Below are 27905 nucleotides of genomic sequence, written 5' to 3' on the forward strand. Positions count from 1 at the left end.
GCTGAGGCAGGAGAATTGCTTGAACTTGGGACGCGGAGGTTGTGGTGAGCCAAGATCACACCATTGCACTCCAGTCTAGGCAACAAGAATGAAACTCAATCTCAAAAAAAAAAAAAAAAAAAAAAAATTAATAATAATAATAATACAAGTTGTAAAAAAATCTATTTTGTTTTTTAAATTACAAAAGATAGGTGGGTGGGTTGGTTTGTTTTTTGTTGAGACAGAGTCTCACTCCATCACCCAGGCTGGACTGCAGTGGTGAAATCTCCACTCACTGCAACCTCTGCCTGCTGGGTCCAAGCAATTCTCCTGCCTCAGCCTCTGGAGTCACCATGCCCAGCTAATTTTTGTATTTTTAGTGGAGACGGGGTTTCACCATATTGGCCAGTCTGGTCTTAAACTCCTGACCTCAAGTGATCTGCCTGCCTGGCCTCCCAAAGTGCTGGGATTACAGGTACGAGCCAGAGATAGGTGTTTTATTATGAAGAATTTAGAAACGCATGATGATGAAGAAAATAAATGTCACCCACTGCTCAGAGACTGCTTGGGAGCCCTTGGTGAAGCCCCCTTTTCCTGCTGAACCCCTCAGAAGGCTCCTGGGGTAGTGCTCAGGGCCCATCCAGCCTCCAGCTTCTGCAGCCAAGCTCCAGGGCCCACCTCTGCTCTGCGGGCCTCATGATGCAGGCTCAGCTAGTGTCCTTCCCACTGAAGGAACAGTAGGAATCAGCATGGGGCTCTACCTTCTTCACTGAGTCTTCTCCACTCAGACTCCTGGGTCCCCATAATCTCCCTGGCCAGTCCCTTCTCAGTCTCTCTGCCTCTACTTCCCCCTAGTCCAGTCCCTGTCCCTTCTCCACCCCGCCTCATGCAGGCAGGGGCAGAGTCTCCAGGTCCGAGGCTACAAACAATAGCGATTCACTGGCAACACTCCACTTTCTCTCTGAGGTCTTCATTGCTCCTTGGTGCCACAGGGTCATCCTCTGCCTGCCTGACGCTGGCTCATGGATGGGCTATGGTGACCTGAAGCCCTATGCAGGCACCTCTGCTTGCCTGTTGCAGTCAGCATCCCAAAGTCATCCCTGTAGCTGGCCTCCCCTCTGTTGGGAGAAAAGCTGAGTGTTGGGAGAGAAGCCGAGGCAGGGTTTGCATGTCTGCTAGACTTGCTGGCTCCTTGCTTCTAGCGCTCCCATTATCTCAAGTAGCCATATGTTTCAAAGAAAATGCTAAACCATCATAGCTGTAGCTCATTCGTTTGATACACTGCTTCCTTTCAACCCCCACATCCTCACCACCTGTTTCTTTGTTTGATCACCAGTAAACAGTGTGGGGTCCCAGAGCTCCCAGCCTTGGCAGCCTCCAAACTAGCCTTGGCCCCCTGGTCCCACTTTTTCTCTTGTCTTCTTATTTCTTTGATTTCGCCAGACTTTGTTGCCCCCATGGCCTGGTGTTGGGTCCGATCACCCCAACATCCCTCATTCCCCACACCTACTCCATCTACAAGTCCCATGAGTTTTATTTCCAGAATGCTCCTGAAACCCAACCCCTTCTCCAGGCCACCTTGCTTCTGCCCTACTCTGGGTCACCAATGCCTTCCTCATGAACAATTGCCACAATCTCCAACCACTCCCCCTGCTTTCACCTCCCATGCCCAACCTTCCATGCAACAGACCCCAGCAAGTCACCCACTGCTTCCTGTGCGGTCGAATACAGTAGCCATGGTGGCCACCTAAACTCAGTAACATGAAAGCAAACATTCAGTTCTTCAGCTGCCCCCAGCCACATTTCAGATGCTTAGTAATTGCACGGGGCAGCTCATGCCTGCCACATTGTGCAGCACAGATTACAGAACATGCCCATGGTTCTGGAAAGTTCTATCAGACAGTGCAGGTCTAGAACCTTTGAGCAGCTTTTCCTCACATTTAGAATAAAACCCAAACTTTGTACAGGCCTACAAGGCCCTGCCTCACCTCTGATCCCACTTCCTACCGCCCACACCAACCTCATCTCCCAACCTGGCTGTTCCTCAAACATAACTTTGAAGCCTCCTTGTCCTTTGCCTACCTGGTCCTTGTCCTTAGGACCAGCTCAGGCATCACCTCCCCTGGCAAGCCTTTGCCAGGACTGTGCCTTTTCCCACAGGGCACACACACCTCTGCTATAGCTAGGCTGTGAATGCCTTATCATTTTCTCCCCCATATACTGGTATCGCTCTTGGTGACCTATCTGCCCTCCAGGCCATGCACACATCTGGTTCCTCATTCCACCAGACCTGGCTGAGCACTTACTCTGAGCTCACTATATGAGGGACACAGGGGAACAAGACAAACAGGTCTGTGACCTTGCAGAGTTTAGATCTAGTTGGAATAGACACTGAGTGGGGGATTACAGGGTGTTACATGTGTCTGAACCCCATGCCCATGCCCCACTACACTCCTCCCAAGGGAGGGATGGATGATAAGAAAACTCTGCAGGAAAGGCCCAGAGGCCCAGGATAGGGGTGCTTTCAGGGAAGTCCTGAGGAGAGAGCAGTGTCCTTGGGGCCAGAAGAGGCCGTCCCACAAGGGAGAGAGCCACTATCTAGACGTGTCCTTGTGCCTAACAAAAAGCCATTTGCTATGCCAAGAGAACAGAGCATGCAAACTCAAACTAAACAGCTTCAGAGTTTATTTAGAGAAAGGGTCTTGCTCTGTTACATAGGCTGGAGTGCAGTGGCGTGATCCTAGCTCACTGAAGCCTCAAATTCCCAGGCTCAGTGCAATCCTCCCACCCCAGTCTCCTGAGCAGGTAGGACTACAGGCACGAGCTACCATGCCAGGCTAATTTTTAACTTTTTTGTAGAGACAGAATTTCACTATGTTGCCCAGGCTGGTCTTGAAGTCCTGGGCTCAAGCGATCCTCCTGCCTCCGCCTCCCAAAGCAACAGGATTACAGGTATTGGGCCACTGTGCCTGGCCTTTATCATACCCTTTTTAAAGAAAAGGCCACTGAGGGCTGGGTGCAGTGGCTCACACCTGTAATCCCAGCACTATAGGAGGCCAAGGCGGGCAGATCATGAGGTCAGGAGTTCAAGACCAGCCTGGCCAACATAGTGAAACCTCGTCTCTACTAAAAATACAAAAGATTAGCTGGGCGTGATGGCAGGCACCTGTAATTCCACCTACTTGGGAGGCTGAGGCAGGAGAATCTCTTGAACCTGGGAGGTGGAGGTTGTGGTGAGCAGAGATCGTGCCACTGTACTCCAGCCTAGGCGACAGTGTGAGACTCCGTCTCAGGGAAAAAAAAAAAAAAGGCCACTGAGGATAAGAGCACTGCTCAGTATGGCACTACTGGGATTCCAGCCCCTTTATTCCCCACTACCCCAAAGGCAGGGCATCATTTGCATCTCAGTTTCTTCACCTGCAAAATGGACTATTCACAGCCTGAAGGGGAAGGGGAGGGATGAGAAGGTCCGCTGGGTCCAAGGGACCAGGATGGCAGGAGGTTAGCAAGGCCTGCAGAGGGCAGCAGTGAGCTGTGCACCGCCCACCGGGCCTGGAAACTGGGTCCCAGGGGTTTTCCAGCAGCAGGAATGTTCTCCAGGGATACCAATATTAACAGGCAATCACGAAACGACCCCTACACACCATTTATCAGGGTGTGTTTTATGTTTGCCCCATCTGGACATTTTACACAGGTTGCTCTCAACATTTTGTACCATGGCCCACAGGGCTGGGTGGAAGACAGGACAGCCCAGAGCAGGGAGTGAAACAAAATCTTTGATAGTTCTCTAGGGAAGCCTGGAGATCTGAGACAGGGCAGAGAGCAGGGAGTCTGATGAGCACAAAATTAAAATACCCAAACCAGCCTGTCGGGTTAGGGGAAAAGGAAGCAGGATTGCGCACATGAAGAATGGATGACAAAACTGAGGCTCAGAGAAACACTGATGAGATCACACAGCCAGGAGTTGGCAGGGAGACCTGAACCCAAGCAGGGCTGGCCTGGCTACTAGTCTGGGCTCAGTCCCTTAGATTGGACTTCAAAGCATCTGCTCCAGATGACACTGGCATTGGGAGGAAGGCATGAAAATCCCTCACATCCACACAGGGACAACAGCACTTGGAGGTGGATGTTCTTCTCACTTCAAGGAAACCGAGGCAGAGAGGGAGAGGTGGTCAAGACTCAAGCCCAGTAATTTATTTGCCATATCCTGTCTCCTTTTCCCCTAACCCAGCGGGCTGGTTTGGGTAGATTCCCTGCACAGTGCTCTCTGCTGTGTCTCAGATCTCTGTGTCCCTAGAGAACCAGCAAAGATTTTGTTTCACTCCCTGCTCTGGCTGTTCTGTCTTCCACCCAGCCCTGTGGGCCTTGGTGCAGGCTGGCCCCCTTAGAGGGAGGCTAATCAGGGAAGTTCTGAGTCAGGTCGTCCTGGAAAAACTACACTGGCCTCTGGAGCTCAGGAGAGGCCAGGGGACAAACATGGCTTAGCACACAGGAAGGCAGGTGTGGGTACTGAGTGACCTGAGGGAGAAATCCCTATTTATCATACATCATGTGGTCCTGCCGTGAAAAACCCTTGTGGCAGTCAGCCACAGCAGATCCACAACATGAGACGCACGCTGAAACAGGGGTGCTGGCATTGGCGACCCAGCCTGGTCCTCCCTGCCTCGCTGAGTGACCCGCCTGGTCCTGGCCTCTCTGTGAGTTGTGCCCAGCCCTGAGGCTGGTGAAAGGCCAGGCTGTAAGGTGTGAGGAACTCACCTGAGTCTCCATGGAAGGTGCCCTCCCCATCCTTGGTTCAGATCTGCCCGGTCTTGCGGACGCCCACGATGGTGGCCTCAGACACGACAACCGGGCAGTGCCGGTGACGCTTATGGCGCTGCGACGTGGTGAGGGGCAGAGGGGGGAGGTTGCTTCTGTCGGAGGACTGCTGCGAGTTCTGCGAAGGAGAGCAGCTCTTGTCCTGGAACACGAGGTAGGTGGTGGGGCCTGGGGACACGCGGCTGTACTGGCCCGAGGAGAAGTCCTCCTGGCAGGAGAGGAGCCAAGTGTTCCTGTTTCAGGACTGCAGAACTGGCCCGGACCTCTGTGTTGGAAAGGTCTTTTTGGACCAGGGAGTCCGGTGTCCTTTTTATGGGGGACCCCTGGGCTGCGAGTTGAACAGTCCAATTCGCCGTTGTTAGGGCCTCAGTTTCCCAAAAGGCACAGGGACGGGGGGAGGGCGGCGGCTCGATGGGGGAGCCACCTCCGGGGGCCCCCGCCCTGCGCCCACGGCGCGGCCCCTTTAAGAGGCCCGCCTGGCTCCGTCAGCCGCGCCGCGGCCACCGCCCCCCGGCCCTCCCCTTCCTGCGGCGCAGAGTGCGGGCCGGGCGGGAGTGCGGCCAGACGGGGCTGGCCGAGCGTAGCGCCCACTGAGGCGGCGGCAGCTGCGGCGGCGGAGCTGTGAGGCGGTGTGGGAGCGAGAGGCCAGGAGCGCGCGGGCCGCGGCCGGGGTCTGGCGGCGGCCTGGCGGAGCAGGGAGGAGCGCCCGCGCCTCGCCGTGCGGAGGAGCCCCGCACACAATAGCGGCGCGCGCAGCCCGCGCCCTTCCCCCAGAGCGCCCCGCCCCGCGTGCCCAGCGCCCCGCGCCGCCTAGCGCCCCGCGCCGCCTCACCTGCCACCAGGGAGTGGGCGGGCATTGTTCGCCGCCGCCTCCGCGCGGGGCCATGGGGGCTGCCGGGCACCCGGGGCCGGGCCTGGCGAGGCCGCCGCGCCGCCGCTGAGACGGGCGCCGCGCTCAGCCCGGCGGCGCAGGTGAGGCCGGCCGCGCCATGGTGGACCCAGTGGGGTTCGCGGAGGCGTGGAAGGCGCAGTTCCCGGACTCGGAGCCGCCGCGCATGGAACTGCGCTCAGTGGGCGACATCGAGCAGGAGCTGGAGCGCTGCAAGGCCTCTATCCGGCGCCTGGAGCAGGAGGTGAACCAGGAGCGCTTCCGCATGATATACCTGCAGACGCTGCTGGCCAAGGAGAAGAAGAGCTATGACCGGCAGCGCTGGGGCTTCCGGCGCGCGGCGCAGGGCCCCGACGGCGCCTCCGAGCCCCGAGCGCCCGCGCCTCGCCCGCAGCCCGCGCCCGCTGACGGAGCCGACCCGCCGCCCGCCGAGGAACCCGAGGCCCGGCCGGACGGAGAGGGTTCCCCGGGTAAGGCCAAGCCCGGGGCCGCCCGCAGGCCCGGGGCCATCGCGTCGGGGGAACGGGACGACCGGGGGCCCCCAGCCAGCGTGGCGGCGCTAAGGTCCAACTTCGAGCGGATCCGCAAGGGCCATGGCCAGTCCGGGGCGGACGCCGAGAAGCCCTTCTACGTAAACGTCGAGTTTCACCACGAACGCGGCCTGGTGAAGGTCAACGACAAAGAGGTGTCGGACCGCATCAGCTCCCTGGGCAGCCAGGCCATGCAGATGGAGCGCAAAAAGTCCCAGCACAGCGCGGGCTCGAGCGTGGGGGATGCATCCAGGCCCCCTTACCGGGGACGCTGCTCAGAGAGCAGCTGCGGCATCGACGGCGACTACGAAGACGCCGAGTTGAACCCCCGCTTCCTGAAGGACAACCTGATCAACGCCAATGGCGGTAGCAGGCCACCTTGGCCGCCCCTGGAGTACCAGCCCTACCAGAGCATCTATGTCGGGGGCATGATGGAAGGGGAGGGCAAGGGCCCGCTCCTGCGCAGCCAGAGCACCTCTGAGCAGGAGAAGCGCCTCACCTGGCCCCGCAGGTCCTATTCCCCTCGGAGCTTTGAGGATTGCGGAGGCGGCTATACCCCGGACTGCAGCTCCAACGAGAACCTCACCTCCAGCGAGGAGGACTTCTCCTCCGGCCAGTCCAGCCGCGTGTCCCCAAGCCCCACCACCTACCGCATGTTCCGGGACAAGAGCCGCTCTCCCTCGCAGAACTCGCAACAGTCCTTCGAGAGCAGCAGTCCCCCCACGCCGCAGTGCCATAAGCGGCACCGGCACTGCCCGGTTGTCGTGTCCGAGGCCACCATCGTGGGCGTCCGCAAGACCGGGCAGATCTGGCCCAACGATGGAGAGGGCACCTTCCATGGAGACGCAGGTGAGTTCCTCGTGCCACGTGCGTGGGCACACCTGCACCGGGGATGAAAACTATAGACTAGTAGGGGATACAAAACAAGTTGGGAGGGAGGAGTGGATAGGTAACTTTTGAGTGATTATCAGGTGCACTTGTGGTTCCCGCGTATTCTGCACCCGAACAAACTCCATTCCCTCCTCCTTCCTGAACGCAGATTGTTAGTGTTTGGAATGGGATTGGGTTGAGGATGGTCTTGTGAGGGATGGGAGGTGGTTTGTTCCTTTCATTCTAGAGCAGTGTGTTTGTGAAGTACAGCTTGTGAGTTGGAGGAAGATGCTTCAGGTGGTAACTTCCTTGCCCTGTACTCTCTTCACGCCGGGCAGTGAGGATGGCATAAAAGCCGGAGTCATCTGTAGCGCCCAGATCGGATGCTGTTAGCAGAGACGGATTTATGTCTTGGACATTCCCCGCCACCCCACTGATCCTGTTCTGGAGGGGTTATGTGACAACGTTTGTGAAACCTGAGATATGCTAGCTGCTCCCAGGCCATAGAAGTGTCAGGTTTGCTTGCTAGCCAGCAGCCCTGAAGGGGCAAGTCACAGCAGGTGAGAATAGGAATTAGAAGGAAGTGAGGCGACAGACAGTTGTGACTCAGTGGGCCACCGAAAATCAACTGCATGGGGATTTTATCTGGGTCTGAAGCAGAGCCACACCCGTTCTGATCTGCCTGGCTTTGATGGGAGGCTTCACCCATCATACGCCACCAGGCTCCTCCATGGTGCTAACCCAGCCCCATTTGCTGAGCCTCCAGTGTGCTCCTGCTGCTTCATCTTGCCAAGGATAAGCACACATCGGGGCTCCCAATCTGTGGTCAGACTCTAGCGCTAAGATTAAAACTATGGGATTGTACACATAACTTCTGTGCTAGATGGACATACCATCAGGCGTTTTGGGTGATGGAACTGTGTTTTGAGATCCAGGCACAGTTTGCCGTTGGGGTAAGGAAAGGGTGGGCTGGGGTGTGTGTGAGGCTGTCGGGAATCTCTTGGAGTCCTGGTCCCTGTTAAGCTGATCTGGTTTTCTGCTTCATTGATTTTTCTTTTTATGCTGATGGAGGAGTTGGATGTGCTTGGTTTGTCGGAATCCTCTTGAAACAAGTGAGGCTATTTTTGGCTCTTAGAGCTGCAGCCCTTTTGTGATGGGCACTCTGTCCTGTTTGTGTTAGGTACTTCAGTTGCTGATCTTCCATTTGCAGCAGGGGTTTCCTGTGGCGCCCGGCTCCTCCGACCTGCAGTGTGGCCCGGCTGCATTCCCTAAGTCCCTGTGTGGGGGCGGGAGTGGAAGGCTGTACTATTCAGAAGCCTGCTTTGCAGGCGCCTCAGCTCCTTCCGGGTCTGGAGGATTGCCTTGTGGTTACTGGGCACCAGCCTTGTCTGGCCAGCTGTTGGTCAGGCGAGCCAACTTGAACTGGCTCTCAGTGCTGTGGTGCAGGAGAATTATTAATAAAGAAAATGAGAGGTTTTTAGGGAGATGTTCAGATTGAAATGATAATGTTTGCTGGTGAAGAATTGTGGGTTTCCAGAACCTTGGGCCCAGCCTTTCTTACAGCTCCTGTAGACTTGGCCATGTTGCCCACCACATCACTAGACCCTGAATGCAAGTCAGTAAATGAAAATAGGAATGATTATAGAAGGATGGAAAGCCCAGTGCCTTGAGTCACACAGGGCAGGTCCTCAGGAAATGGCTGAGGAGTTAATTTTACCACTTGGGCCCACTTTTAGCACTTTCTGGATTCTTCTCTGAATGTCCTGAAGATCCCACAGTCTCTTTCCCTTTAGGTTTTATTTTTTTCCCCCTAAATGTATTTTGTTTGTTTGTTTGTTTGTTTGTTAAGAGATAGGGTCTGGCTCTGCCATCCAGGCTGGAATGCGGTAGTATGATCATAGCTCACTGCAACCTCAAAACTCTGGGGCTGAGGTGATCCTTCCACCTCAGCCTTTTCAGTAGCTGGGACTGCAGGCTCAAACCACTATACTGGGCTAATTATCATTTTTTGTTTGTTTGTTTTGTAAAGACAGGGTCTTGCTGTGTTGCCCAGGCTGGTCTGAAACTCCTGGGCTCAAGCATTCCTCCAGCTTCAGCCTCCTGAGTAGCTGGGGTTGCAGGGATGAGCCACCTTACCAGGCCTCTTGGACGTTTTTCGTGACTAAGCTCACTTAAACATCTTTTAAAAGAGATTATTTTCCCTCAGACAGTTTTTCTTTTTTAAGCCTTAATTTTTTTAGAGCACTATTAGGTTGACAGCAAAATTGATAGGGAAGTACACAATTTCCCATACACTCCGTACGCCCACACCCCCACAGCCTCCCCAGTTAACATCCACCAGAGGGGCACGTTTGTTACAGTCAATGAACCTGCCTGCATTGATGCCTCATTATTACCCAAAGTCCAGAATTTACATTTGGGTTCACTTTTGGTGTTGTACAGTCTACGAGTTTGGATCCTGTTAGGTTTTACAACTCCTGCTTGTTTTAGCCCTGGGCACCTTGACACTCTTTGCCCAGCCGTTTGCTCTGACGTGCATCCGTGTGTGGCTGGCGTGGAAAGAGGAATCCTCACTGGCTCAGCCATCTGTCTCTGCCTAACTGTTTACTGATGTTCTTTAGAGGGCTGTGGAGCCTGCTGGTCTGAAAAGGAACAATGAGGAAAATCACTCATGGGGATGGGTGGGGAGAGGAAGTTGCCCTAATGCTCCGCCGTGACCCGGATCTAATAACTTCAGAATCAGCCTGTTTGGATGAATGGACCATCCCATTTCCAAGTTGAGGGGCCCTCACGGGAGGGGGCTGAAGCCACCCGTGGGCACGGTGACAAAGTGCTTCCTATAGGGCCCCTCATGGGCTCATCTGTCCCCCTGGGGTGGGGCTGCCCATTTACAGGTAAAGACGCAACTGGGAAGTGGCAGGGCTGGGATTCTGGGTCTCTGTGTGAATGCAGAGCTGTTCCATCTGGAACGTGGATCCAGGCCCTGCAGTGTTCTTCCCACTACCCCACACTGCTACCTGCAAAGCACCACTGGGGAGGTTCAGGGGGTCCTTCCAGTCTTTGCAACCTGGGCCCGCCTGTGGGTGTAATGATAGATGGTTGTAGCCCTGCTGTAAAACTGTGCAGAACCCACAGAAGGAGAGTGTGGTTCTTGCCATCTGGGAACTTACAAGTTACTGGAAGAGAGAGAGAGACACACACACACACACATACACACACGTGTATGTGTTGAAGGGAAGTGAGATCAGAAGCTTCCAGAAGTGGCAGGACTGAAGAGGACTTGATCAGTCAGCGGAAGTTGGAGAGCAGAGAGTAGCCGTTTGTCCTAAGGAAAAATGGCAGCAAAGGCTTGGGGGTCACCCACATCTGCCCTGTGATTCTAGGCTGTGTGCTTTTCTTTAAATGGTAAAATATACATAAAATTTACTATTTTTGTAATTTTTTTTTTTTTTTGAGACGGAGTCTTGCTCTGTCGCCCAGGCTGGAGTGCAGTGGCCAGATCTCAGCTCACTGCAAGCTCCGTCTCCCGGGTTCCCGCCATTCTCCTGCCTCAGCCTCCAGAGTAGCTGGGACTACAGGCGCCCGCCACCTCGCCCGGCTAGTTTTTTGTATTTTTTAGTAGAGACGGGGTTTCACCGGGTTAGCCAGGATGGTCTCGATCTCCTGACCTTGTGATCCGCCCGTCTCGGCCTCCCCAAGTGCTGGGATTACAGGCTTGAGCCACCGCGCCCGGCCTTATTTTTGTAATTTTTAAAAGTTTGGTAAAATAGCCATAACTAAAGTCCTATCTTAACCGTTTTAAATTGTTTTTTTCGGATAAGGCCAGTCAAGTGAGGGAGTGGAACATTTTAACCATTTTTATCCATACAATTCTGTGGTGTTGACTACATTCACTTTGTTGTATGACCATCACCAACATCCATCTTGAACTTTTTCATCTTCCCAACTGAAACTCTGTGCCCATTAAATAATAACTCCCCATTTCCCCGCCCCAACCCCTGGCACCACCTTTCTCCATTCTGTGTCTCTGAATTCAACTATGATAGATACCTCATATAAGTCCAGTACTGCAACATTTGTCTGTTTGTGATTGGCTTATTTCACTGAATGTAATGTTATCAAGGTTCATCCATGTGGTGGCAGAAATTGTGTGGTTTTTTTTGTTTTTGTTTTTTTTTTCAAATGGAGTCTCGTTCTGTTGCCTAGGCTGGAGTGCAGTGGCGTGATCGCTGCTCACTGCAGCCTCTGCCTCCCAGATTCAAGTGATTCTCCTGCCTCAGCCCCCGGAGTAGCTGGGGTTACAGGTGTACACCACCACACCCTGCTGATTTTTGTGTTTTCAGTAGAGACAGGGTTTTGCCATATTGGTCAGACTGGTCTGGAACTCCTGACCTCAAGTGATCCACCCGCCTTAGCCTCCCAAAGTGCTGGGATTACAGGTGTAAGCCACTGCACCCGGCCTTTTTTTTTTTCTCTTTGTTGGGAAAGGGTTTTTTGCTTTGTTACCCAGGCTGGAGTGTAGTGACTCAGTCACCACTCACTGCAGCCTTGACCTCCCAGGCTCAAGCAATCCTCCCACCTCAGCCTTCCAAATAACTGGGACCACAGGTGTGCACCACCATGCCTGGCTAATTTATTTTTTATTTTTTTTTTCTGTAGAGACGGGGTCTCACTATGTTGCCCAGGCTGGTCTCAAACTCCTGGGCTCAAGCGATCCTCCTGCCTCAGCCTCTGAAAGTGCTGGGATTACAGGCGTGAGCCACACCGCTCTGGGCCAACTGTATACTTTTTGAAGGCAGGAATCACTGGTTCATTTCTGGGTCTCCCAGGGAACCTGGTTCTGAACTTTACACATAGCACATACTGGAAGAGCCCTTCCTCCTTTCATAGCCCATGGGGTTAGGACTGGGGAATTTTACTGATCATTGGGAAGTGACTTATCAATTACTCTGTCTTTTTCTCATTTCATCCCTGTACTTTACTTTCAGAGGATTTTTTTTTAAAGTGGCTTAAAATAACAACCTTTTTTTTTTCCCCCACAGTTCTCTGGTTGGCTAGGCAGTTTTCCTGATGTGGGCCGACTGGGCTGAAATAGGATGGTCTAGTTAGCCTCACCCAGACATTCTGTGATTGCAGGCTGATTGCCATTGGGGAGGAAGGGCTCTCTTATTTGTCTTGCAGTTGGCTCAATATCAGTTGGGACACCAGACATTTCTCCTTCTCTTTCTCACATTTTTTTTTTTTTGGTAGAGATTGGATCTCCCTATGTTGCCCAGGCTGGCCTCGAACTCCTGGGCTTAAGCGATCTACCCACCTCAGCCTCCCAGAAGTGCTGGAATTACAGGCGTGAGGCACCACACCCAGCCTCCTCCTTTTTCTTTTCTTTTTTTCTCCGTTGATACATAATAATTGTACCTATTGAGAGAGTGTGATATTTTGATACATATCTACAATGCATAATAATCAAATCAAGGAGATTAGCATATTCATCACCTGAAACACATTTATTATTTGTTTGTGTTGGGAGGTCTGAGGAATTCTTGATCCAAACACCCAGCCCAGTGTGCCTGTCAACCTTCTTCCAGGTGTCAGTCTTGAGACGGGACAGATCTTATATTTCTTCATGGACTTCATGTGAGTGGCTGCCCTGTGTTTTCACATTTTTATTAAGCAGCTAAATTTGCCCTTCGGATTCCACCGATGTGTTGGCGCCAGAGTGACCACTGCATTGTTTTTCCCTTGGGTGATGGGCTGGACTGGCAGCCAGTTTGAGTGAGTAACTGTGGGGCAGAGAAAGGTCACCTGGGCCTGGAGTTGGCTCCATCGTCATCTCTTAAGGCCAGAGCCTCATGGCCACCTCTCAGTTGAGTACAGGCTCCTCTCCATGGGTGGAGACAGAGTGGGCAGATCTGGGTGGAGTCTGAGGCCGCTAAAGGCATCAATAGCATAGAAGCAGAGTCTAGATCAAATTTTACAAGCGTTCTGTGGTTCAGGAAGGCTGATTTGTTTTGGGAACAGAATGGAGCATTCTGAAACATTTCACTAAAGAAGGCGCTGGGAGTGCTATTGATTTGACTGAGTTCAGGGGAGTGTGCCTTATCCATGACTTCCTTTTGCTTAGTTTGTTGCTTCTAGCTTTATAGCCCCCTCCCTTCCTTGGTTGGAAGTCCTATGGCCGGGAGGGCTTGTGTTTGTGACTGCTGCCCTCACCAGGACAAAGAGCCCAGGTGAGCTATGTGCTTTAGCACACGTGGGAGAGGACACAGCAGTGCCTGAGGCCCAGGCTGCAGCTCACCCCTGTGATTTGAGAGGGTCCCCTGTTTAGAGTGAATGAATGGGCATCTTGGAAGCTTTCTCAGGTTACCAAAGAGGAGGTCTGAGTTTTGGCAGAGGCTGCTACTTTTTGGATCAAGACTCGGGGTGTTGGGGAATTAAATTAACTGTGAACCCCAGGGAATATTTGACCCTGGCTAGATAGAATACAACTGTTGTGGCTCAAACAGGGTGTTTTTTTCCCCCTTTGAAAGTGTAGTTATTTTAATTGAAATACAGTATCCATGTAACATGTTAGAGGTTCGTTATTGTTTTTATTATTATAAAATTTTTATGTATTTTTTATTTTTCCAAGACAGAGTCTTGCTGTGTTACCCAGGCTGGAGTGCAGTGACACGATCTCAGTTCACTGCAGCCTCCGCCTCCCAGGTTCAAGTATTCTCCTGCCACAGCCTCCCGAGTAGCTGGGATTACAGGCGTGCACCACCACACCTGGCTGATTTTTGTATTTTTAGTAGAGACAGGGCTTCACCATGTTGGCCAGGCTGGTCTCGAACTCCTGACCTCAGGTGATCTGCCCCCCCCTGCCCCCGCAGCCTCCCAAAGTGTTGGGATTACAGGCCTGAGCCACTGCGCCCGGCTAAAATTTATATTACAAAATGCACCATTTTCTCCATTTTTAAGTGTACAGTTCAGTGGCATTAAGTACATCACATTGTTTTGCAACCATCACCACTTGTCAATTTCTAAAACTTTTTCATCTTCCCAAACTGAAACTTTATAATCCATCAGACTTTAACTCCTCATCCCCCTTCATCCCTAGCTCCTGGAAGCCACCGTTTCTACTCTGTCTCCATGATTTTGCCTCTCCTACATTCCTCATATAACTGTGCATGGCTGATTTCACTCAAGCAGGGCTTTAAAGTTCCCCAGGGCAGCACTCTCAGTCTTTCTTTTTCTTTCTTGGAGTTTCGCTCTTTTTTTTGCTCAGGCTGGAGTGCAATGGTGCGATCTCGGCTCACTGCAACCTCCCCCTCCCAGGTTCAAGTGATTCTCCTGCCTCAGCCACCCAAGTAGGTGAGATTACAGGTGTGAGCCACCACACCTGGCTAATTTTTTGTATTTTTAGTAGAGGTGGGGTTTCACCATATTGACCAGGATGGTCTCGATTGCTTGACCTCATGTTCCGCCTGCCTTGGCCTCCCAGAGTGCTGGGATTACAGGTGTGAACCACTGCGCCTGGCCTAGCACTTTCAGTCTTAAGACTGAGTTAACTACCAGCTCTGATCCTTCACAGGGATATTCTCTTCCGGAAAACATCCATTAGCAGTGGCGATCTTTCCTGAGCCTTCACGCCCTTGGCTTTGAAGTGGCCCAGAATATTAGTTTGCCAAGGCTGTCCCATAACAAGATACCAAGACTGGTGGCTTAAAAGAAATTTCTTTTCTCACACTTCTGGACGCCGGAAGTTCAAGATGAAGATGCCGGCAGGGCTGGTTCCCTGGAGGGCTTTCTTTGGCTTGCAGGTGCCATCATCTTGCTGCCTCTGCACATGGTCTTTTCTCTGTGCACGAACACCCCTGGCACCTCTCTGTGTCCAAATTTCCCTTTTTTTTTTTTTTTTTGAGACGGAGTTTCACTCTTGTCACCCAGGCTGCAGTGCGATGGCACGGTCTCGGCTCACTGCAACCTTCACCTCCCAGGTTCAAGCAATTCTCCTGCCTTGGCCTCCCAAGTAGCTGGGATTACAGGTGCCTGCCACCACACCTGGGTAATTTTTGTATTTTTAGTAGAGACAGGGTTTCACCATGTTAGCAAACCTGGTCTCGAACTTCTGACCTCAGGTGATCCGCCCTCCTCGGCCTCCAAAAGTGCTGGAATTACAGGCGTGAGCCACTGCGCCTGGCCAAAATTTCCCTTCTTAAAAGGACACCAGTCAGACTGGATTAAGGTGGGCAGTAAAGACCCCCACTTTAACTTAGTTATTGAAAGGCCCTGTTTCCAAATACAGTCACATTGCTGGGACTGCAAGGTACTGGGAGTTAGAACATCAACATATGGTGGGTGAGGCACGGCTTAGCTTGTAACACTTGGTTAGTCCATTACTGGGTAGCAGAGAAAAGGGCTGCCAGGCAGAGGGAGACGGTGCTTGTGCCGGCTCCCTCAGACCTGTTATGAGGAATGTGAGTCAAGTGTCATGTGGTTTTAGACAACCTAGCAGGGCTGAGAGGACACTGAGCCAGGCATCAGGAGGACTGCGTGCTAAAGCTTCATGTGCTGCCATCTCTCTCCACATCCAAAAATAGCGGTGGGAACAGATTACTGCTAAAGTTCTTTCCTTAGCTTCTTTAATTTTTTTCTTTGAATTTAAAATTTATTACTTTTTTTTTAATAGATAAAGGGTCTTGCTCTGTTGCCCAGGCTGGAGTGTCGTGGCACAATCATAGCTCACTGTAGCCTCAAACTCTTGGGCTCAAGCAATCCTCTCTCCTCAGCCTCCTGAGTACCTGGGACTACAGGCTCATGCCAGCATGCCTGGCTAAGTTTTAATTTTTGTTGAGACAGGGTCTTTGTTGCTTTGTTGCCCAGGCTGGTCTCGAACTCCTGGCCTGAAATGATCCTTCCCGCCTCGGCCTCCCAAAGTGCTGAGAATAATTACAGATGTGAGTTATTGCAGCCAGCCTGAATTTATCAACACAACTTTTTCCATTTCTTTTCTCTTTATCTTGGTTTATGTCTCCCCCCCCCCGCTTTTTTTTTTTTTTTTTTTGAGACGGAGTCTTGCTCTGTCGCCCAGGCTGGAGTGCAGTGACACAATCTTGGCTCACTGTACACTCCACCTGCCGGGTTCACCCCATTCTTCTGCCTCAGCCTCCTGAGTAGCTGGGACTACAGGCGCCCACCACCACGCCCGGCTAATTTTTTTGTATCTTTAATAGAGACAGGGTTTCACCGTGTTAGCCAGGATGGTCTTGATCTCCTGACCTCGTGATCCGCCCGTCTCGGCCTCCCAAAGTGCTGGGATTATAGGCATGAGCCTATCTCCCTTTCTTATTAAAAACCAAGGCAACCACCTCTCCCTATCCAATCTCTCAAAGGTTATTTATTGAGCATCTTCTATGTGCCTGGCACTATCTTCATGGAAATCCTTTCTTGGCTTTATTCATTGAAAGGCTTATCTTCAAGGGCCTTGTCTTTAAAACAATAACAACAAACAAACAAAACCTTTCTAAGGTCAAAGCGTTTTCCCCGTGTATCTTTCTTTAATGGTGTATTTGCAGCTGTTTCCTGTTAATCCTTTGTCTGTCTGGCTTCCTTCTTTAGGGTGATAGGATCCTTAAGACAAGCACAGAGTATGCCCTGCTGTGGTGTCCTGCGGGATAGGCCACACTCTGACCCTTTAACGGTGTTTGATGTGACGATGCACCTGAGCCACGGAGATCTGTGCCTTGAGCCCCATGGGCGTTTGCAGATTGAAGATGGAATGATACGCGCCATCTCTGAGATTTTTATTTGCTCAGACCTTCCCTTGTTCTGGCCCAACCCCACTTTATCACGTCTAGTAAGTGGTGGTGGGTTTCGGGGGCATAGTGACACAGGTGGCCCGGTGATGAAACTTGTTGGCTTTGGAGATTATCCCGCTGGTTCTGTTTCTTTCTTTGCTGATGGTTGGCCCTCCCTGGCTCACCCTTAGAGAGCTTCCCAAATCCTCAGACTGGGGCCTGCTAATTAGCAGTCTTGGATCCTAGCTGTCACTGCCACGACCTTGCAAAATGCCTGTAGATCTGGATGGTGGCTGGTGCCCCTGGGCAGAGCAATCAGCACATTCACAGACCCACCTTCCTGGGGCTGGGATGGGAAGACCGGACACCCCACTGATGTAGTAAATACGACCTTCATGGAGGCTGCTTCATGGGCCCTGGAAAGATTCTTCTAAAGTGGCTGGAGCAGGATTATTGTAATTATACTCCCTCCACTGATTGAGTCGGAGGGGGTGTGAGACAAACACTCTGGCCTGGAGTAACCTGCCCAAGGTCAAGTGGTTGGTGGAGGGGCTGGCGCTGCCTCTCTCCTCAGACTGAGTGGTTGTGTTAATCACATGAGAGCAGACACAGAATGACTCTGCCGAGGTGGAGGAGACCTGGATCAGTTGCTCAGCAAACCGGTTTTGGGCACCTGCTGTGCCGGGCACAGATGGCGCTCAGTGTGGTCAGGCAGGCCTTCCAGCAGGTGAGCTTTGGTCTGGTGGGAAGACAGCCTCATTAACCTAAGTGCTATGATAGAAATCATCTGGCCCAGCCTTTAGTCTGGGTCTTGAAGGCGTCAGCCGTCTAGGAACATGTTTCCCCTCTCTTATTTTGCAAATCTCCAAGATAGAGATTTCCCGACTCTTCATAGCTCCTTCTGGGATGCTTTGGTAAGGCTTCTCTAGCAAGTTGTGTGGCAGGGGGCCCCAGAAGACAGAACTTTTGGAAGGGCACTGCCCATCCATCTGCTTTTCCCACCAACAGTCAAAGGCTGTGAACACTGACCTGCTGCTGACAGTGGTCTGTTGTGCAGGTTCTGGGAGAGGCAGAGGGACGAGATCTGGCTGGGAAAATGTAGCGGAGATACACAGAGGTAGCCGGCTGTGTGTGCACAGGGCCAGGTGCAGGGCCCAGAGAGCCAGGTGAGTGACCAGGGAGCACTGGGAAGGAACCATCTCCAGGCAAGGCCAGGACACAACCAAGGGGACCCCAGAAGAAGAGAGGGGGGCCTTGTGCAGCAGCCACAGAGAGAGAGAGAGCAAGAGAGCGCCAGGAATTGAACAGCCCGAGGAGATCCTTGACTCAAGTGCCACTGTTGGCTCAAGAAGAGCTTTTGAAGATTCACTTCACTTTAAAGGCCTGACATGCTTCCATGTTTAAAGTGCTGCTGGGGTCAGTTTGTATGCTGGTAGAGTAGGGAGAGATTTTCTGCACGTGACAAGGTATTGATGAGCATTCGAAACAGCCTACAGGCAACATATGTTGACTTAGTGCAGGGAAAGAATGCAGGCTTTGAAGGGAAAAGATCTGAATTTGCCCAGAGCCCTGGCACTTGCCACTGTGTGGCCTCACACAGGGACTTAATTCTCCCTTGGCTTCTGTCAGCTGGAGAGGACGACCCTTCCCCTTGGGGGCTTCATGGGAGTAGTGGGCGCAGACCATCTGGCCTCCTGTCTGGTCTCATAAAGTCTCCTGTTCATGCATCTAATGTCAGTTGATTGAATACCACTTAGCAAAAAATTTTAAGGAGAAATGCATAATTTAGTATAGACATTTCACTCACTCGGCTCAGCCACTGCATAACCAGTATGAGCTCCAGGGGGACCCAGGGGTGTGCCAGGGCCCTCATTCTCCTCCCATAATCCCCCTGGGCTAAGTGGAGTTCTTACATTTTAAAGGTTATGTGACAGACTGCATGTTTGTATCCTCCTGCAAATTCCCCCTTTGTTTTTTGCTTGTCTGTTTGTTTTTGAGACAGTTGTTGTCTGTTGCCCAGGCTGGAGTGCAGTGGTGAGATCTTGGCTCACTACAACCTTCCGCCTCCTAGGTTCAAGCAATTCTCGTGCCTCAGCCTCCCGAGTAGGTGGGACTACAGGCACATACCATCACAACTGGCTAATTTTTTTGTACTTTTAGTAGAGACAGGGTTTCACAATGTTGGCCAGGCTGGCCTCAAACTTCTGACTTCAGGTGATCTGCCTGCCTCGGCTTCGCAAAGTACTGGGATTACAGGTGTGAGCCACTGTGCCCAGCCTCCTATTTTTAAACCTTAATCCCAGAGGTGACAGTATAATTAGGAGGCAGGCTCTTCAGAAGGTGATTAGGTCATGAGGGTGGAGCCCGCGTGAATGCAATTAATGCCCTTATTAAAAGAGACCCCAGAGAGACTCTTAACACCATCTCACATATGAGGACACAGTGAGAAAATGCCATCTATGAAGCAGGAAGCGGGCCCTCAGAAGACATTGAATTTGCCAGCGCCTTGATTTTTCCTTCTAGCCTTTCCTTGCCTTGTCTGGGTGGTGACTGGGCAGCAAATCCCAAAGAGGCTGAGCTGCCCTGTGCTTGAGGGAGCTGGGCAAATGGTACTTTGTGTAGCCTGTTGCATTTTGCAGAATGTCTTCTCTCACAGGGGTTCCTGTGGAGGAGCGACAAGAACCCCCTTAGCTGAGTGTCGGGAGGTTTTAGGTGGAGGGCTCAAGGTCACCCCCAGGGCTCATTTGACTTCTACCTTAGCTGGGTAGATAGGATCATCTTTGTCCCACAATCCTCCCCAGTTTTGTGAAGTGATGCATTGGCGTGAGCCCAGGGGTGCAGAGGGTGGGCTGGCAATGCCCATGTTCAGTTCTCTGTCCCTGAGGCACGGAGGTGGTTATGCTGGGCTCAGAGCCGCCATCTGACTGGTTGGAGTTCTGCTCTGATTTTGTGAATCACCCTAGTTAAGTGGAAGCTCGGCGTAGCCTGTTCCCTCTGTGGGGGTGTGCAGAAGCACTGTTTATTTTTGCCCAAATCTTAGAGTGATAAATGGAACTCATTTATGAATTCTGACTTCCAAAGGCTTTCCACTTTCTCCCTTAGGAACATGGATAAAATCTCCATATTTGTTTTTGGAAACATGGATTGTTACCTGAAACCTGCTTTTCAGATGTTCTTGATTTGAAAACTGTTGCCAGGCTGGGCGTGGTGGTTCATGCTTGTAATTCCAGCACCTTGGGAAGCTGAGGTGGGTGGATCTCTTAAGGCCAGGAATTTGAGACCAGCCTGGGCAACATATCAAGACCCCATCTCTACAAAAAATTTAAAAGTGAGCTGGGCATGGTGGCATGTGCTGGTAATCTCAGCTATTCTAGGGGCTGAGGCGGTAGGATGGCTTGAGCCCAGGAATTCAGGGCTTGAGCAAACTGTGATTGCACCACTGCACTCCCTCCAGCCTGGGCGACAGAACAAGCAAGACCCTATCTCTAAAAAGCAAATAAATAAATACACATAAAAACCATTGCTTTTTTTTTGGCCGGGAGTGGTGGCTCATGCCTGTAATCCCAACACTTCGGGAGGCCGAGGCAGGCAGATCACCTGAGGTCAGGAGTTCAAGACCAGCCTGGGCAATGTGGTGAAATGTTGTCTCTACCAAAAATACAAAAATTAGCTGGGCATGTTCGTACACACCTGTAATCCCAGCTACTCAAGGAGGCTGTGGCAGGAGAATTGTTTGAACCTGAGAGGCAGAGGTTGCAGTGAGCCGAGATCTTGCCACTGCACTCTAGCCTGGGTGACAGCGAGACTGTCTCAAAAAATAAAAACCGGCTGGGCGCAGTGGCTCACACCTGTAATCCCAGCACTTTGGGAGGCCAAGGTGGATGGATCACCTAAGGTCAGGAGTTCGAGATCAGCCTGGCCAACATGGTGAAACTCCATCTCTACTAAAGATACAAAAAATTAGCCGGGCATTATGGCAGGTGCCTGTAATTTCAGCTACTCTGGAGGCTGAGGCAGGAGAATCACTTGAACTCGGGAGGCGGAGGTTACAGTGAGCCGAGATCGTGCCATTGCACTCTGGCCTGGGCAACAAGAGTGAAACTCTCAAAATTAAAAACAAATAAAAAGTAAAAATAAAAACCATTGCTTTTTTCATAACAAGTACAAATGTTAAAAAATAAAAAAAATTGCCATCTTCAAATCTCCACAAAAATGGAAAGACAGGACAGTGCCAGTCAGCCACTTTCTGCAGTCACCACAATCCCTTCTCTCTCCCTCATTTTTCATGTGTGTGTTTTTTTTTAATTGTGGTAAAATATACTATAAAATGTACCATCTTAGCCACTTCTCAGTGTGCACCTCAGTAGTGTTAAGCTTCCAGTGTTCCGTAAGTGGCAGAGTTGATGGGAAAACACTGATCTTCAGGAGGGGTTTGTTCAGTGCCAGCATCCCTCTAGATGTGCAGGCAGATAAAAAGATGGTTCAGATACAGTCCTTAAATAGGTGCCAGGAGCCAGCAGGCCAGGGTGGGAGCCAGGACAAGCTGGCACCTAAAATAACGGTAACATAGGGCAGGTGGTGAGGCTCTGTGGATGGATCAGTGCCAGGGGCTGTGTGGGAAGGGAAACCTCACATCTATCCTGCTTCTTAGGGGAAGAGGTTGTGGAGAGGAGGGTGTTCCAGGCAGGGAATGTGGGCAAGAGGTCGGGGACTAGAAGCATTCAGTACAGTTGTCCTTTAATATCCACAGGAAATTGGTTCCAGGACTCCCTTGGGCAGCAGTCCCCAGCCTCCTCTTTGACACCAGCTACCAGTTTCGTGGAAGACAGTTTTTTCACAGGCCAGGGGTTAGAGGATGGTTTCGGGATGAGACTGTTTCAGCTCAGATCATCAGGTGTTAGATTCTCATAAGGAGCCCACACAGCCTAGATCCCTCGCATAAGTAGGCCAAAATAGGGCTTCTGCTCCTGCGAGAATCTAAATGCTGCTGCCGACCTGACAGGAGGTAGAGCTTAGGCAGTAATGGAGCAATCTCACTGCTGTAAATACAGATGAAGCTTCGCTCTCTGCCTACCACTCAACTCCTGCTCCGCAGCCCAGTTCCCAACAGGCCACGGACTGATACCAGTTCATGGCCCAGGGGTTGGGGACCCCTGCCCTGGGGACTCCAGAATCCTTGGATGCTCAAGTCCTTATGTAAAATGGCATAACTAGCTTTTACATATAACCTGTACACATCATCCTGTACACTTTAAATCATCCTGAAATTACTTATTATACAGTCAGGTACCACATAATGACATTTTGGTTAATGACGGTGGTCCCGTAAGATTATAATACTGTATTTTCACCGTACCTTTTCTACATTTTGATATGTTTAGAAACAAATACCACTGTGTCCCGATTGCTTACGGTATTCAGTACAGTACCATGCTGTGTAGGTTTGTGGCCTGGGAGCAATAGGCTGTACCATGTAGCCCAGGTGTGTAGTAGACTGTCATGTAGGTTTGTGTAGGTACACTCTATGATGTTTGCATGAAGACGACATTGCCTAATGATACATTTCTCAGCATATCCCCTTTTCAGCAAGGTATGGCTGTATCTAATACAATATAAATGCTTTGTAAATAGTTGTCACACGGTATTATTATTATATTTGTATTATTTTTATTGTTGGTTATTTCTTTTCAAATAGTTTTATTCTGAGGTTGCTTGAATCTGCAGGTGTGGCACCTGAGGCTGTGGAGGGCAAACTGTATGCTTAGAAAGTGGCAGGCTCTGGTTGGAGAGTTGATGTAAAATGTGGGCAACAGGTAAGGTGAGGGTGGATAGGAGAGTTGGGGTCATCCTCTGTGGGTCTTAGAAGCCAGACTGAGGGTGTTATGCTTTCTTTGAGGATAATAGGGAGCCACTGAAGGTTGTTAAGCAGGAGAGGGGATGCCTTTGGAGCTTTGCCTTGGGAAGGCGAGTTTGGCAGAAGTGTGTGTGATGGTCCAGTGGGAGTCAGGTACCTAGAGCTGTTGTCTTGAGGGGAGGTGGGGAGGAGTGGGGAGAGATGGAGAGGACAAGGAATATGAGCCAATTCTAGGGAGGGGGTGACAGAAAGGGAGGCTGTGTGAGCATGGGGATGGCGAGGGCTGTGCTGGAGGGTTTCAGGGTGGGCCTTTAGGAGAGATGACCAGGCCAGGAATGAAGAGGAAGGACAGAAGTGTGGGTTGCAGAGGGTGTGTGGAGTGGAGGGCCGGAGCAGGCCCACAGGACTTGCGTCCCATGAGACGCAAGGGGAGGTCACATGAGAGAAAGAAGTGGGGAGTTTATGTTGCAGAAAGGCTAAAAGGAAGTGACTCTTAGGAGGTTATGGGATGAAGGGCAGAAGCCAGGCTCCAAGTGAGTGTAGGAGAGACCAGAGCACTAAATATGGACCGCAGTATCCAGCATTCTGGCAGCGGGGAGGAGAGGGGTGAGGATTCAGGATTGGGGTTTGAGTGCTCCCCGAGTGTCCACCGTTGGCCTGCTCTGTTCCAGGGACAGGGCCACATCTTTGTCTGTGTGCCAAGGAGGGAACTGGTGGGCCAGAGTCCCAGAGGGAGATTCTTCCAAGTAGGGGCTCCAGAAAGGTGAGTAATGTGTGTGGGTCTATGGGAAAGTTGGTTGCCCCCACAGAGAGGTGATTGGGTTACTACTGAACAGCCGTCAGGGGTGATGTGGCTTTGCATGGGCCTGACATGCTGTGGCTATGCTTTGAAGGCATTTTCCTGGTGGGAGGCCACCGCAGGTAAGGGGAACGAAAGGGTGGCTATGGCAGCTGATCCCCATGGCTGGTGGCCATGGGCAAGTGAAGAGGAACATGGTGCTGGGCACCATGCTGATGGTGCCTGGGGCAGAGCCTGGCCTTGTGGGGCTGTAGAGCGGGGTGAGGATCTGGGATCCAGGACTGCTGTGCACCGGGCCAACTCATGGAACCCATCCAAGGGAGGCATCTCGTCCTGAAGCAGTCACATGGGCCTGCCCTTGTTTCCTGGAGCAGCTGGTGAGGTACTGTTAGAATTTGGCCCTAACAGGACCGGGCCCAGTGGGTCACACCTGTAACCCCAGCACTTTGGGAGGCCAAGGCTGGTGGATCACCTGAGATCAGGAGTTCAAGACCAGGCTGGCCAACATGGCGAAACCCTGTCTCTACTACAAATACAAAAATTAGCTGGACCTGGTGGTGCACACCTGTAATCCCAGCTACTCAGGAGTCTGAGGCTAAAGAATCACTTGAACCTGCAGAGGTTGCAGTAAGCCAAGATCACACCACTGTACACCAGCCTGGGTGACAAGAACGAAACTCCGTCTCAAAAAAAAAAAAAAAGAATTTGGCCCGAACAAATGCAGGTTGTGATTATTACCCTAAGTCTGGTTTCCTCTCCCATGGCATTTCTTCAGTGGCCAGATGGTGTGAGTTGCTCCAGCAGACTCTTCTCTGTGCAAGAGCCAGGAAGACTCTAGAAAGGGATGTCTGAGGAAGCATCGGAGACTCGGTCCGGCATGCCTGTGTCATCTCCTGGCTTCCCCAGCCCTTGTGAGCCCCCCGCGGTTGCTTATTTATCCTGCTGAGGCCACAGTCTCAGGTTCCAGAAACTCTGGCAAGGAAGTCTGGGAAGGCTGATGGGGATGGGCTGGCGGGCTGGGAGAGGTGCTTTGTTTTCACTCCTCAGGAAGCCTGGGGCTTCTTGTGGAAGCCTCTGCTGCTTTGGGCGGGGCAGCTGTGCCCCCAGAAAGCCAGCTAGGAGTCTGCCTCCTAATTCCATGGGTGGAAACTATTGCAGTCAGCTGTTGGGATGCAGGGGAAGGTGGTGGTAGGACTGGGGTGCCCTGTCTCCTTTGCCGCCATGAGTGCAGGGGATAGATCTGAAAGGAGAGGGGAAAATGGATGTTTTCTTCTTTGTCTCTCCTTTCTCCCTGCCCTCAAGTCTGTGAATTAATTGGAGTCATTCCCAAGGGAGGAGGGTCACTTTATTGAATTTTAAGACAAGGCAGGGCCGGGCGTGGTGTCTCACTCTTGTAATCCCAGCACTTTGGGAGGCCAAGGCGGGTAAATCAGGAGGTCAGGAGACCATCCTGGCTAACTCGGTGAAACCCTGTCTCCACTAAAAATACAAAAAAGAATTAGCTGGGCGTGGTGGTGGGGGCCTACAGTCCCAGCCACTCCAGAGGCTGAGGCAGGAGAATGGTGTAAACCTGGGAGGCGGAGCGTGCAGTGAGCCAAGATGGCGCCACTGCACTCCAGCCTGGGTGACAGAGCTACACTCTGTCTCAAAAAAAAAAAAAAAAAAGACAAGGCATGACGGGGCATGACACTGACAAGACCTTGGACATCAAAGGCTGGAGCAGGACTTCCTCCCAGGGGACATCTTTAGATATGTAGGTGCCACCGTGTGGGCTCAAACACCCAGGGTGGCCCGGAGCCGGTGGCTTAGGACTGGTGATCTGTCCTTGGCTGCTCTTTTTTCAGAACTATTTTGGTTTGAAGCTCAAAGGGGGCTTTTTATGTATTTATTTATTTAGAGACAGGGTCTTGCTCTGTTGCCCAGGCTGGTGCAGTGGCACACTCACGACTCACTGCAGCCTCAACCTCCTGGGTTCAAATAGTCCTCTCATCTCAGCTTCTCAAGTAGTGGGACTACAGGCATGCACCACCTTGCCTGGCTAATTTTTAATTTTTTTGTAGAGACAGGGTTTCACTATGTTGCCCAGGCTACAAGGGGACTTTCACTTTTTTTTAATTAAAAAAAATTTTTGAAACAGGGTCTCACTCTGTCACCCAGGCTGGAGTGCGGTGGTGCGATCATAGCTCACCGCAGCCTTGACCTCTCCAGGCTCAGGCGATTCTCCCACCTCAGCCTTCTAATTAGCTGGGACTACAGGCACACACCACCATGCCCAGCTAATTTTTGTATTTTTTTGTAGAGATGAGGTGTCTTCATGTTGCCCATGCCAGTCTCAAACTCCTGGGCTCAAGCGATCCACCCACCTCGGCCTCCCAAAGTGCTGGGACTCCAGGCATGAGCCACCATGCCTGGCCAGGGGGGCTTTTCAAAGGCTGGGCTGGGTTGTTCATTTGGAAAAAGGTTGGGGATGTTTTCACTTCACCAGGACTTCTGCCAGTCAGCAGGCTGATACATGGCATTAGGAGCCCAAGTCTTGCCTGGTGCTGGTGGACGTATCCAGGCCTGAGAGGCCGTAGTCTCCTAGTGCTTGGTGCTGCTAAGCCCAAGGAACAAAGTGGTTACAGGAAATGGAACATTCAGCCTGGCAGAGGCCAAGGGCAGTAGGTCCCTACTCTGGCTGCCCATGTAATTAAAAAGTCACACACATGTGCGCAGCTGGTCTGATTAATGATTTTTTTTTTTTTTTGAGACGGAGTCTCGCTCTGTCGCCCAGGCTGGAGTGCAGTGGCCGGATCTCAGCTCACTGCAAGCTCCGCCTCCCGGGTTTACGCCATTCTCCCGCCTCAGCCTCCTGAGTAGCTGGGACTATAGGCGCCCACCACCACGCCCGGCTAGTTTTTTGTATTTTTTTAGTAGAGACGGAGTTTCACTGTGTTAGCCAGGATGGTCTCGATCTCCTGACCTTGTGATCCACCCGTCTCGGCCTCCCAAAGTGCTGGGATTACAGGCTTGAGCCACCGCGCCCGGCCAATGAGTTTGTTTTTTGATGTCACAGTTTCTGGGCACAGCAGAGCTGGCTCCTCTGCTCGAGGTCTCCTCAGGCTGCAGTTGAGGTGTTTGCCAGGGCTGCTTCCCCGCTGGGGCTTGGGGTCCTCTCCCAAGCTCACCTGGGTTGTTGGCAGTGCTTACCTCCTGGCAGTTCTAGGACTAAGTCCCCATTTCCTTGCTGGATCGCCCCTTCTAGAGCCTACCCTGTTCATAGGCAGTTCACACACAACTGTTTGCTTTTCTCTTTCCAATGAGTCTGGGTTTTTTGAAAAGCTCCCCGGGTGACTTGACTCTAGCCCTCAGGGTTCGGACCCTTCTGTTTCTGGGAGTCCGTGAACACTGGCTGCAGGTTTTGAAAGGCTGGCATCTCAAGAGGGGAGCAGATCTCTTCATGGAGAAGTTTCTGTGCAGTATGAAGGAAGGTTTAATTTTCTTGCCAACTTTTGAGATAATTATATATACTTTTTTTATATATAGTTAAGATGTTGCTGTGTAGTTGGGTGTCCAGCCTTTGTTAGTTAATGTGAACATTTCCATGTATTAGTAAATCTTGTGTAAATATTATTTTTAAGGGCCATATTATTATTTTGTAATGGAGTTATGGTTTAATTTATCTAATTTTAATGAATTTTTGTTGGACATTTTGAGTGACTCTGTATGCAGCTGGTTAGTATAATGTTTCAGCGAACTTCTCTCTCTTTGTTTTAAACAGCTTCACTGAGGTAATTCATGTACCATATAATTCAACCCTTTAAAGCAGCCAATTTAATGGTTTTTGGTATATTACATTATTAATTTTTTAAAATTGTGTAAAATATGTATACAAATTTGACATTTTAACCACTAAAAATTAAAATTATGGTAAAATAACATAACGTAAAATTGACCGTTTTTAGCCACACAGCTGAATGGTGTTAAGTACATTCCTGTCATTCACCCATCACTGCCATCCATCTCCAGAACTCTTTCCACCTTGCAAAACTGAAACTCTGTACTCATTTCTACCCATTAAACAACAGTGCTCCTTCCCCACTCCCCCAGTCCCTGTAACCACCATTCTCCTTTCTGTCTGTATGAATCTGACAACTCTAGAAACCTCATTTAAGTGGAATCATGCAGTATTTGTCTTTTTGTGACTGACTTATTTCACATAATGTCCTCAAAGTTCATCTGTGTTTTGCTGTGTTTCAGAATCCCTTCATTTTCATATTATTCAGCTTGAATAATTCAATTATTTGTGTATATATATATTTTAATCTATCATTCATTGATGGGCACTTGGGTCATTTTAACCAATTTTAAATGTACAGTTCAGTGGCATTAGTTACATTCAGTGATTTGT

The 27905-nt window shown here is 51.1% G+C and overlaps 1 protein-coding gene across 1 annotated transcript in view; it reads left to right on the forward strand.

The window, feature by feature from the left end:
* Positions 1-5340: 5340 nt before the first annotated feature.
* BCR (BCR activator of RhoGEF and GTPase) overlaps positions 5341-27905 on the forward strand; it is a 129699-nt gene continuing 107134 nt past the window's right edge. Inside the window, exon 1 of the mRNA XM_026448220.1 lies at positions 5341-7065. Within this exon, the coding sequence (XP_026304005.1) occupies positions 5787-7065 (1279 nt within the window). The 5' untranslated portion in view covers positions 5341-5786. The remainder of the gene's footprint in view (positions 7066-27905) is intronic.

Source organism: Piliocolobus tephrosceles, chromosome 19 (assembly GCF_002776525.5).
Source record: "Piliocolobus tephrosceles isolate RC106 chromosome 19, ASM277652v3, whole genome shotgun sequence".
Lineage (NCBI taxonomy): Eukaryota > Metazoa > Chordata > Mammalia > Primates > Cercopithecidae > Piliocolobus > Piliocolobus tephrosceles.